Source organism: Lutra lutra, chromosome 9 (genome assembly GCF_902655055.1).
Source record: "Lutra lutra chromosome 9, mLutLut1.2, whole genome shotgun sequence".
NCBI lineage: Eukaryota > Metazoa > Chordata > Mammalia > Carnivora > Mustelidae > Lutra > Lutra lutra.
Window position 1 is genome coordinate 97,648,286 of NC_062286.1, and position 12,914 is coordinate 97,661,199.

General features: G+C 49.1%; 1 protein-coding gene across 1 annotated transcript; it reads left to right on the forward strand.

Moving 5' to 3' along the window:
- Nucleotides 1–3,797: 3,797 nt before the first annotated feature.
- LOC125109314 (60S ribosomal protein L4-like) lies at nucleotides 3,798–5,184 on the forward strand. Its single transcript, XM_047746165.1, has one exon. It carries the CDS (start codon nucleotides 3,849–3,851, stop codon nucleotides 5,109–5,111), a length of 1,263 nt encoding a protein of 420 aa, XP_047602121.1. The 5' UTR covers nucleotides 3,798–3,848; the 3' UTR covers nucleotides 5,112–5,184.
- The last annotated feature ends 7,730 nt before the right edge of the window (nucleotides 5,185–12,914 follow it).

A 12,914-nucleotide genomic window follows, 5' to 3' on the forward strand; every position in this document is an offset into this window, starting at 1 on the left:
AGCCACCACAAGCCTCTGCACTTGACTGCAAGAAGTGGCCCTCAGACCCTCACACCAGAGCCATCAACTGACGTTTTCCTCCCAGTTTTAGCAGGTGTGCTTACTGGTTTCCTACCTGCACTAGGTTAAACTCGATGAATGCAGGGAGGCAGATGTTCTAGTAGCAACAATTTCATCCACAAGAGAAGGCATGGCTCCAGCAGAGAAGGAAGGGAAAGAAACAAGTGTGACACACAGGATCTCTTCGGTCTGTTCATACACTTGTAAGGAGCTATCCTTAGTTACCCCCACATTCAGGCAAAGACTAGTGTAAAAAGATGTTCACCAGTGTTATTTGCAATAGTGAAATGGACATCGTGTAGATATCTGATCACAGGGGAGATTAAATGGAGAGACTCATATGCAGCCATTAAAAATGTTTATTGGAGCACAGAAGAAATGCTTAAGTCGTAAGAGTAATACTGAATTTTAAATAAAGTGCAAGCAAAGGAAATGGAACATGCATCATTCACAGGCATGAACAGGAAGAAACACTGAAATGTGAGTCTTGGAACACACTCGATGGTCTTCTGTTCCTATCTGTTTTGAAACTTAAGAGTTCTCCATGACAAGTATATGTTCTGTTTTTAAAGATGGGCTAGGATGCTCGCTGGTGGGTAACCAGCAGACTTTGAGAAGCATGGCAAAGTATCCGTTGAGGGCTCCATGCCCTGGGGCCCTCCCTACCAAAGCCTTTAAGCAAAGCAAGCCCCATTCCCTGCCCACGCTCTGACAGGTTAGGGATTCATGCACAGCCAGGCAGCACAACAGAGTTCTGGGACTGTGGTCTGTGCAGCCCATCTTGTCACAGCGTCTCTAGCTGCCCTAGTGACCCTGTGATGCTCTATCATTGCCCTGGTTCACTGGGAACCCTTGGGCCCAGGGGGATCTGGCCCAAATCAAAGGATGCTCTTTCCCAGAGCATCCCAAGTAACTGGCTGGGGGAAAAATGAGTTACAATGAAACCAACCCTTGGAATTAGGGAATGCATGGCCTTGCCTGTGGAGAGGGGAGATCCAGGGGGACCCCCTGTGGCTTCCAGCTTCCTGAATCTGCAGAGGGGCCAGAGGCTTGGAAGGCTCTAGGTATGAAGGAAACAGAGGGCCTGGAGGAGGGATCCATGTTCCTGCACATCCCAGTGGAATATTCCAAATAGCCTTGTTTTTATTAAAGGCATCATCTTGTTGCCTACTGCTGTCACCCTTAGAAAGCAAGGCCTGGCTTAGAAGCTGTGGGTCAATGGGGCACCTGGGTGGCTCAGTGGGTTAAGGCCTCTGCCTTCGGCTCAGGTCATGGTCCTGGAGTCCTGGGATCGAGCCCCACATCGGGCTCTCTGCTCTGCGGGGAGCCTGCTTCCACCTCTCTCTCTGTCTGCCTCTCTGCCTACTTGTGATCTCTGTCAAATAAATAAATAAAATCTTTAAAAAAAAAAAAAGAAGCTGTGAGTCAAGTCCAACATGGGAGATGCATGAGGAGGGTGCAGAGGGCAGCAGAGGGACAGCTCCTTCCCACACATGACGAACCTCTGCGGGGCACCCTTCTTGGCCACACATGAGGCTCTGTCACTGGGCCTGAGGTCTCTGCAGGTTCACAGATCTAGCTGAGGTTTTCCTCACAAATGAGTCTTGGCCTCTGCCCTGCCCTCTACCTGAACTCCCAGACTCCCTTCTTGCTAGAATTCCTGGTCCCTCCAGCCACTGGCTCCCAACATTACTCCAGGGGCTGCTAGACCCACACCATCCCCACCCCATTTATGCTCTTCTTACAATCCCCGGGCCACCCTTCCAGATACCCTTTTGCCTTGCAGGGTCTCCGTACAGTCCTCGGGTCCCTAGCAGGCAACCCAAGACCCACACTAAGGAGTCCACTATGGATGTGTCCACGCCCTTCATTGCAGAGAGGAAACAGAGCCTCAGACAGAGGGACCTTCCAGCACAAGGCCCCACAGCAGCTAAGCACACAAGCAGGATTTCAACCCAGGCCCTCCAGCTCCAGAACCCCGTTCTGGGCCACTGTACTGCATGGCGGATTCACCTCCTGTCCCTAGTGATGCGGGTGGAGGGGAGAGAAGACCCCACACACATGACTCACCACCCCCCAGCCTTAGTTTGTTCACCTGTAAAATGGAGATGCCCATGGATCGAGTGCCACATCGTTGGGCTCTCGGAAGGACTTGGGGTGATGTGGCCCCTGGAGAGAGGGGGGGCTGCAGTCGGATCTGGGAACAGGAGGTGAGGCTGTGCATGTAGGAGGGGACACACGCAGCATCGTTCAGAGGGCACATGGACTCAGGTCCATATTCTGGGGGATGCAGAGGCCACCCAGCCTACCATCCAGCCTCTCCCGGGGTTTCCACGGGGAGACCACGTAGGGCGAGGAAAGAGGCCCAGAATGCCTGAGTGATGATAGGGGCAGTGTATTGAACACGCCTAGTGGGAGGCCCCAGATCTGAGGGGATGGGAAGTCCCCTCTCTCTCCCCCACAACTGTCTGGCCCTGGGGAGTGAAGCTCAGCAGGGCTCGGGAGGACCTGTGCAGCCGCAGACATAGATTTTATACCCGCTCCAAGCAGTGGGCCCTTTCAGCCAAGAGAGCTGTGCCCCCACCGCACAGAGTGTGGATGTGTTGTGGGAGTCTAGCTGTTCTGGGGGTCCACTCCCAGTGGAGGGAGGGCAAGGGGCCAGGCTGTGCTCAGTCTTCAGAATGAGGCTCCACGGCAGAGTGAAAACCTGGCTTTCACTTTCAATCTTTTTTTTTTTTTTAAGATTTTATTTATGTATTTGGCAGAGAGAGATGGATCACAAGTAGGCAGAGAGGCAGGCAGAGAGAGGGGGGCGGGGAAGCAGGCTGCCCGCTGAGCAGAGAACCCGACGTGGGACTCGATCTCAGGACCTGAGATCATGACCCGAGCTGAAGGCAGAGGCTTTAACCCACTGAGCCAACCAGGCGCCCCATTTTCAATCAGTTTTAATGATGGAAAACGTCAAATGTATACAAAGCAGAATGCAGGGGAGAGGCACTGGCTGGCACCCTGCTGCTCCCACTCCCACCCCTGGGTCAAGCATGGATCACATCCAGCTTGTCCCCCGCCCATCTCTGGGACTGGTTCCCCTGTCATCCTTCTGTGTTTCAATCCCTATGTAGCCAGCCATGGAGGCTGGTGAAGGATCAGGGAGCACTTTGGGGACCATGCTGGGTCCCATCTCTGTCACCCTGCTGACAGGGCCTGTGCAGCTGAGGTGGCCCAGTCACTCCTTTCTGAAGCCTAAGTAGCACGCTGTGGGCGAGCCTGACACAATTAACAAGAATTCCTCAGTATTTCCCACTTACCTTTTTTTTTTTATTTTTTGAAGATTTTATTCATTTATTTGACAGAGAGAGACACAGTGAGAGAGGGAACGCAAGCAGGGGGAGTGGGAGAGGGAGAAGCTGGCTTCCCACCTAGCAGGGAGCCCAATGCAGGCCTCGATCCCAGAACCCTGGGATCATGACCTGAGTTGAGGACAAGTCACTTAATGACTGAGCCACCCAGGTGCCCCCAGTCACCTTTTAAAATGTCTTTTTGGGATGCTGGGGTGGCTCAGTCAGTGAAGCCTCTGCCTTTGGATCAGGTCATGGTCTTGGGGTCCTGGGATTGAGTCAGTCCCCTATGGAGTGCAATGCTCAGCGGGGAGCCTGCTTCTCCCTTTCTCTCTGTCCCTCTGCCCCTCCCCACCGCTTGTTCTTTCTCTCTCAAATTAAAAAAAAATCTTGCCTTTTCCTATAGGAGCCGCCGGGTTGAGAGGAGCGTGGCCCTCTCCTCTCCCCGAGATGGCGTGTGCTCGCCCATTGATATCTGTGTACTCGGAAAAGGGGGAATCATCTGGCAAAAATGTTACTTTGCCTGCTGTGTTCAAGGCTCCCATTCGACCGGATATTGTGAACTTTGTTCACACCAACTTGCGCAAAAACAACAGACAGCCGTATGCTGTCAGTGAATTAGCAGGTCATCAAACCAGTGCTGAGTCTTGGGGTACTGGCAGAGCTGTGGCTCGAATTCCCAGAGTTCGAGGCGGTGGGACTCACCGCTCCGGCCAGGGTGCCTTTGGAAATATGTGTCGTGGGGGCCGCATGTTTGCACCCACCAAAACCTGGCGCCGTTGGCATCGCAGAGTGAACACCACACAGAAGCGATATGCCATCTGCTCTGCCCTGGCTGCCTCGGCCTTACCAGCACTGGTCATGTCTAAAGGTCATCGTATTGAGGAAGTTCCTGAACTTCCTTTGGTGGTTGAAGATAAAGTTGAAGGCTACAAGAAGACCAAGGAGGCTGTTTTGCTTCTTAAAAAACTTAAAGCCTGGAATGATATCAAAAAGGTCTATGCCTCTCAGCGAATGAGAGCTGGCAAGGGCAAAATGAGAAACCGCCGTCGTATCCAGCGCAGGCGACCCTGCATCATCTACAATGAAGACAATGGTATCATCAAGGCCTTCAGAAACATTCCTGGAATTACTTTACTTAATGTAAGCAAACTGAACATTTTGAAACTTGCTCCTGGTGGGCATGTGGGACGTTTCTGCATATGGACTGAAAGTGCTTTCCGCAAGTTGGACGATCTTTATGGCACTTGGCGTAAGGCTGCCTCCCTCAAGAGTAACTACAACCTTCCCATGCATAAGATGCTTAATACAGACCTTAGCAGAATCTTGAAAAGTCCAGAGATCCAAAGAGCCCTCCGAGCACCACGCAAGAAGATTCATCGCAGGGTCCTGAAGAAGAATCCACTGAAGAACCTGAGAATCATGTTGAAGCTAAACCCCTATGCAAAGACCATGCGCCGGAACACCATTCTTCGCCAGGCCAAGAATCACAAACTCCGGATGGATAAGGCGGCGGCAGCCTTAGAAGCCAAATCAGATGAGAAGGGAGTTCCAGGCAAGAAGCCTGGGGTAGGGAAGAAAGGAAAGAAGGCTGTTAGTGTGAAGAAGCAGAAGAAACCTGTGGTGGGGAAAAAGGCTGCAGCTACCAAGAAACCAGCAGCTGATAAGAAGCCTGCAGAAAAGAAAGCCACTGCAGAGAAGTCTGCTGCCTAAAAACTTAACGTTTATTCATAAAAGTCAAGTAATTTTGGACAGCTAATTTTGAATAAAGACATGATCAAAGCCATTGAGAAGCAAAAAAAAAAAAATCTTTAAAAAATGAAAATTTATTTTTTATCATGTTCAAAATCAACTTCCAAAGGCCACAAACTGCACTCAGTAGATAGACCTCTTACACCTCTTCTAATAGAAATAGTTCCCCCTTCCTTTGTTTTTCCTATGCTATATACTTGTTCGTGACACCAGGTCACTTATCTTGTAGGATTTTCCACATTGTGGATTTGGTTGATTGTAGCCTGGAGCTCCCCTCTCCGCCTCTCGATTCCTCTAAACTCAAGCAGAGGTTCTCAACAAAGGCCAATTTGCCCCCAGGGGACATGGCCAAGTCCTCTGAACTGGGTCCCTTAGGAAGCCCTGAGTGGGGCAGGGACCCATCTCGGGGTCACTTCCAGAGTCCAAATGTGTACTTCCTCCAGGTTCCATCAGGAGGGGATGGCTCACCTCACCTTGAGCGAGGTCACCTTGCTGGCTTAGTATCATCACTAAGACCGCAGAATGGTGAGACCCGTTATTGTTAGCATAACGCAGTTATGACCTTAATGTTTCTTCACACACCGTTTACAAAGGGCTTTTCTATCCAGGATGGAATAGCCAAACTCACTGCTATGCTGGAGGCGGGCTGGACAATCTCTGAATGATTTTCTCCAGACAAGGAGACAGGTCAGACCAGGGAAGTGGCTTGCATAAGACCCCAAGTCAGCAACAGCACCTGGCTAAACCTAGGCACGGTCACCTGCCCAGAGCCCCATTCACAGGAGTATATGGAGCTCATCCAATGGTAGGAAAGGGAGGAAATGCCACAGTGAGCTTCTTTTAATAGCTATGAAAGTTCTAGAAGAGTATTGTGCATCAGCTGATTCGGCAATCCCTATCCAACCTCAGAGACCACTTCTGTTGTTTGACACAAACGGTGCCCCTGTTCACACCCCTCCAAGCACCCTGCTACCTCCAGGATGAGCCTTTCCCAAGAGACATTCAAGGTCCCTCACACACTGACCCCTCTCACCTCCTTACTTCCAACTCTTCCCAAATGACGTTGCCCACCCCAGCAATACCCACCTGGACGCTGCTGTTCAGACTCTGACAAACTAACCAGAGATTCTGGGATGGTCTGACCAGGTGGCTTGGGTGGCCACTACAGAGGGAATCAGCACCTACCCACTACCCCATTCGTGCAGGCACATTGTTCCTGCTCACCCTGGTGGTCAGCCTCTCTTTGCTGGTTGTACAGAGGAGGAGACTGAGGCTCGAGAGGGTGAATGGCTTGGGGAAGGCCACATGGTGGAAGCCAGGACTACTGAAGAGCCAGGCAGTCTGATCCCCACCCTTGGCTCCTCCAGGTGCCCCAACAGCCGCTCTCCATAGGCCTGGGAGGTGGAGACTCTCCACTGCACACTCCATCCTGCTTTCCAGGCCCAGGGAGGCAGTGCCCAGACAGCGGCTTGAGCCAGCTTTCTGGAATCTATATCAAGGCCAGAAAGCCAGACACTGGCCTAGAGGAAACAACACTGGCGCCAACAGCCATCTGCGGTGATGGGTGAAGACAGAGGACAGGATGAAATGCTTATTCGTTCTATGTAGGAAGGGCATGCCCCCTCGAGTGTGTGGAATGGATGGTTGATGGTCATGCCTCTCTCCTCCCTGTGACCTGTCAGAGATGCCGCATGACCTTGGCAAGGCCGCCAGCTGGTCAGGGCAGAGCGGTCCTCACCTGCTTCACCCTGGCCCCCCCAGCCTGCGGTCTTCCCATAGCCCCTGAGTCAGGTGGGGCTGAGGGGCCACCATGCAGGGAAATTAGGGGGTTAAGACAAGGAAGAGCCTTTGGATGGAGAGGGCTGCCTGGACTTGGAGGCCTCCACATGCCTTCCTTAGGACCCCTAGTGAATGGTCTTGGCTCAGGTGGGCTGGAGCGATGGAAGAGGAATTCGTGAGAGGTTTCTGACCAGAGAACCAGGGCTGTGGGAGGTTTACTGATACAGAAAAATAAAACCTATTACCAGTATCAGGGGTTGGGCCTAGCACATAGTAGGATCTGGATACTATCTGTTGAATGAATGAATGTTTCCAAACTCTACTTGTGACCAAGGCACAGAGACCTCTTTTCTTCCTAATTCTCAGCTTCATGCCAACATGAAGATACCCCAGCCACCAAAATGATTCAGTCGCATTTCCACTGTGAGGACTCAGTAAGGTCAAGGCATAGCACTGATGTGTAGACAATGAGGCTCCATTGCTCACCAGCCTCGTCCAGATAACAGTGTCACTCAAGGATTTCATTGGGCCACAGGGAAGCATGTGTGAGCGGGGACCCAGGTTCAGCATGAGGAAGTCACCCTGAGTTCTGGGTTTCTAACTTCCTCCCCTGCTCAGGAAGGGGAAGTGCATGTGGAAGAGCCAGTGGGCTCTTCCAGCAGGCTGGGTGCACAGTGGGCCAGAATTCCTGTGGGGGTTCTTCCCTCTGCCTGCAGGTCTGAAGGAGGGAGTAGAAGCCACAGTGGTGGGAAGGTGGGCCCCAGACCTGGGAGTGAAGAGCCAGCAGCAGACTTGGAATGAGGCCTGGGACCTTGGGCAGAAGCTGGGGCCGTGGACAAAGCCAGATGGCGGAAGACCCTTAGATGGTAGGTTCATGGCAGATGTGCTCTAGCTGAGGCAGCAGCAGGGTGAGAGTAGGAGTCCCTCGGGGGCTGGACCTGGCCTCCAGGAATGGTGCAGGATGCAGGGGTGTGTGGGAACAGTGAGAAGCACGTGCAGGGAGAGGGGAGCCAGAGAGGAAGGCCAGGCACATTCTGGAGTTTGTCCTCGGGCCACTGAGAAGGAAGCTTTACCTGCCTGAAAGCCTCCTAGCCTGAAAGGCCACAGGGCCATGGGACAGTCAAGGACCAGCTCACCTAAGTCCCCTCACCTGGAAGCTGAGGGCTGTTGTCCCCCTCTATGACTGCAGTCGGGTTTGGGGGAAGCCAGGGCTGACTGGGTGGCAGGCCAAAGAGTGGGGCCTTGTCCACTTCCTCAGACAGGCCCCAAGGGGTGCCCTGGACTGTGGCAGGAAGTGGCAGGCCAGCGTCTGACTGAGCTGCATCAGGTCACGTGCTTGTGCCCTTGCCCCAGACTTGGCTCTGATGGGACACTGAGTTGTGCTGTGGCCCCTGCTGCTGTTCCCTGGCCCAGACACCACCTGGAGCTGGAGCTGGCCAGGGTAGCTGGTTTCTTGTCTGCAGGCACAGAGTATGACCTCCCATCAGGGTGAGGGCAGGACTGAGCCAGTCACATGGCTATGGTCAGCACGCAGTCCCACTGGCCTCTGCAGGGCCTGATCCTGAGGTGAGGGCCTTCTAGGGCTTTGCTATCCACCCCCTTACCATCCCCCATCCATGAGGAGAGAAGAGTGAAGGAAGGGACAGCTTGAGTACATGATTTTCTTGAGAGTTACGAACTAGGGTGCAGCAGCTTCTCCTTTGCACTTATGGCTTCTTTCCTGGCTGCACCCCCAGGATGGGAATGTGTCCTCCTGACTCTGCAATCTGGCTGCCCTACTGTGCTGTTTTATTCTTATAAACCTACCCTATGGGAGGCACTGCTATGATCTCTGCTTATGCAGACTTCAGATCTTGGCTTGGAAACGTAGGTGCAAGACCTCAGGTGAGTGCCTCAGTCTTCTCACCTGTAAAATGGGACAAAACCCACCTACTTCACAGCATCATCAGTTAACATGACTGATACCTGGAAGGATGCCCACTGTTCCTGTTACTAGTAGACAAGGACACCATCCAAGAGTTAGGTGATGAGGTCACTGCCAGTCACTGCTAGTTCACTCAAGTGAGGCAACTGTCCCTGGCAATCCTCTTTCCCCACACCAGTGACACAAGGTTAGTGGTGGGCTCTCAAGTAGGAGTGCCTTTGCTGGCCTCTGTGCCTGTGAGGGTGTCTAGCCTGTGATGCGATCTGGCCACTGGCTGCTTTCAAGAGAAACCCGGGGTTGGGCCCTCCTTTCCATTCCTGGATTGCGGAGCAGACACGGGCCCCCAGGAATGCATAGCCATGAGACCAATGGCTGAACACTTAGGACATTTCATTTCAAGAGAGGGCTGCAGGGAGATCTGGGTGGTTCAGTGGGCTGAGCACTCTTGATTTTGGCTCAGGTCACGATCTCAGGATGTGACATAGAGCCCCACGTGGGCCTTTCACACTTGGAGGGGCATCTGTTGGAGACTCTGTACCTCTGCTTTTGCCTCACCCCCAAATAAATAAAATCTTAAAAAAAAATAGAGGGCTTTATACCCCATTTGGCTGAGAAGGACTTAGGCGTGATGTCACAATTCCGGGGGACTAAGCCCAATCTCCAGGTGACCATGTGCACAGAGCAACAGTCTAGCTCCATCCCCGCACCCTCTTCTTGCAGGTGTGGGCACCAGTGGTGCACGTAGGCTGACCACACTAAAAGGTGGCCACAGGGCACACCTCTTGTGGACGACCTATTGCACCAGAACTACGGGGCTCAGCTGTTTTCTTTTACATAAAAATGCATCACAGTTTGGAGCATCAAAATGTGGTGTGCAACTTAGACTCCTGGGTAAAAAACTCAAATGCAAAGGCTCTTTCAGAAACATGCTAGGGAACCTGTGGGCGCTTGCTAACTGGGAGGCAGCAAATTCAGGCTGGTGTGCTCCTCACACTGAGCAGCCTGCATTCCACTTTATTACAAAAATTGGAACAAGATTTGTATATCAAAAGATAGAGTAAAGCCATATGCGGGAACAACCTTCTTTGCAATTAACTTCAGACACTGACTCAACTTGATAGAGTAATTAGAAGTTCCTTGGAGACAGATGTCACTCACGCCACATTTAGCACTCTTTGTTGTGTAAAACTATGTCCCTCATCTAATGAAGAAATGCTTCAAACATTAATGGAGCAGAGTGCAGTAAAAGGCTCACTTGAAGAAGGGCTGAGCTTGGGGACATGTCCAGTCATATGTCTCACTGCTCCCATCATCACACAGGTGGTGCCCAAAATGGACAGGGTACCATTTCCAGTACACGTCTCCTGCTGGCCCAGCATACGTATTCCTACCATCTTGCCATCACATATTGTCAGGACCCTGTCATCAGGCCTGTGCTTCTCCAGTTCATGCTGCTGCCTGCCTCCACCAATGAACCTCTTTCATCTCTCAAGTTGGAGCTCCATTGCAGTCATCTTCATCAGCTTCACAAAACAGGATTTGGCAATGATTTAATGGATAGGACCTGCAAGGCAGAGATGGAAAAGAAAAATAAATTCACACACTGGACATTCAGAATAGTTAAAATCTTCGTGACTTTAAAAGACCTGGTCAAAAAAGGAAAAGCACAGTCCACAGGATGGGAGACCATATTTGCAAACCATGTATCTGACAGGGGCTCAATATCCACAATACATAGAGATCACGTAAACTCAATGACAACAAAGTAAATGTAATGTGTGAATGTACAGGTGGGGAATAGACATATCCTCAAGGATAGGCACACGGAAAAAAATTTGAAAAGATATATCCCATCACTAATTGTTTGGGAAATCCAAATTATGAAAAGCAATGAGATACCATTTCACACCCATTAAGATGACTCACCCCAGAAAAAGAAAGAAAGACTTAGAAGAAGAGAAAAGATCAGGTGTTGGCAAAGATGCAGAGAAGTTGGGACCTTCTGCAAGTTGGGTAGGAATGTTTAACAGCATCGTTGTGAAATCAGTAGGGCAGTTCTTCAAAACAATCAACATTAAAATTACCAAGTGGTAATTCCACTTCTGGGGTAGATACCCAACTCAATTGACAGCATGGTCTTGAAGATGTATCTGAACACACCTTTTCGTGGCACCATTGTTCATACGAGCTAAACCATGAACACAGCCTAAGAATCTGTCCAGGGAGGAACAGATGTTGCATACACACACCCGCTGGAATAGAGAGGTTGGTTGGGTTATGGACATTGGGGAAGGTATGTGCTATGGTGAGTGCTGTGAAGTGTGTAAACCTGGCGATTCATAGAATGGTACCCCTAGGGCTAATAATACATTATATGTTAATTAAAAATTAAAAAAATATTTTTCTGGTGGTGATATTTGGACATTGTATGTTCTGCAAAATAAAACATATTTGGAGTTGTCGAAAAAAGAGAGAAGGAAAGCATTGACATATGCCACAACATGGGTGAACGTTGAGGATATTATGCTAAGTGAAATGAGTATTCATAAAAATACAAACTCTGACATCACTCTTAGCACTTTCCTAAAGTAGATTCTGAAAGACAGAAAGTAAAATACTATTTTCCAAGGGCTGGAAAGAGGCAGTCATGGGAAGATTCTGATTTATGGTAAAGAGTTTTAGTTTCACAAGATGCCATGAGATGTGAAGACAGGGTACAGGAAGGTGGTACAAAGATATTAATGCCTTTAAAACATTTATAATGTACTCCATGAACTTCACATACTTAATGACATAAAAATATATTGAAATGCTGCAGAGACAAAGTTACGAATTTCATCAGGCCATTTATACCTTTCCAGGTAGGTCCTATCTCAGGCATTTTACTTCATTCATTTTCCCTGAGACAACTTGGATCAAACCAAATGTTGTCATTCCATGACCACTTCAAAGCTTAAAATTGGAGTTGTTCAAAATATGAAAACTTTATGTGAGAAGGTAATTTTCAGAGTTAATTTATGAAGGCATTTTATTCCTTGATCAATTATTTTAAATAGAACACAAATTTAAAATTCTACTTCATCTCCTTTCATTTTAATTCACTGATTTTTTAACTCAGAGTCTCTTGATTATGCAAGTGGCTTGGATGCTTTTAGCCCTATCATAATCTACTGACTTTAGGTTCTGCTGATTTCAGTTTTGTTTACCTGTCATTCTTTTTACCAAGTCAACTTTCCTGAGACTCATTATGAATAGTAAATTTTTTTGCCCCAGTTTTATTGATATAATTGACATAGAGCACTATGTATGTTTCAGGTGCACAACATAATGATTTCACTTTTGTAGACCCTAAGGAGATTACCAGAATAAGTTGAGTTCACCGCCATCATCCCTTAGAGACACAAAAAGAAAGGAAAGAGAAAAGAAAGGACACCTTTGTGTGTGTGTGTGATGAGACTCTCTGAATTGGCTTTATTTTAACTTCTCTCAAATACACCATAGAGCAGTATGAACTGTAGTCATCAGGTTGCACACTACAACTCTATTACTTATTTCTCATAAAACTGGAAGTTTGTACCTTTTCACCATTCACTCCACCCTGCCCCACGCTCCTCCCTTTGCTTCTGGTTCCTTCAATGTGAACTTTTTCTGAATTTATTTGACTCCATTTCTCTTCTTTGTTTCCAATTCCATGTAGAAGGGAAAAATATCTATCTGTCTATCATCTATCTATCTATCATCTATCATCTATCTATCCATCTATCTATCTATATCTACCTAGTATCTCTGTATGTATATGTCTATACCTGCATATATATAGTATTGGCCTTCCTCTGTCTCACTTATCTCACTTGGCATGATGCTCTAAAAGTCTATTACTACTGTCACACCTAGCAGGATTTCCTCTCCTTATGGGTGATTAATATCCCAATATCGGTAAACACTTCTTTATCCAGTTACCGTGAATGGGCACTGATGTTTTTCATTGTCTTGTCTGTTGAAAATAATTCTTCTTGAACGTAGCGGTGAGTGCAGGGATTTCTTGGACACATTCCTTGGTG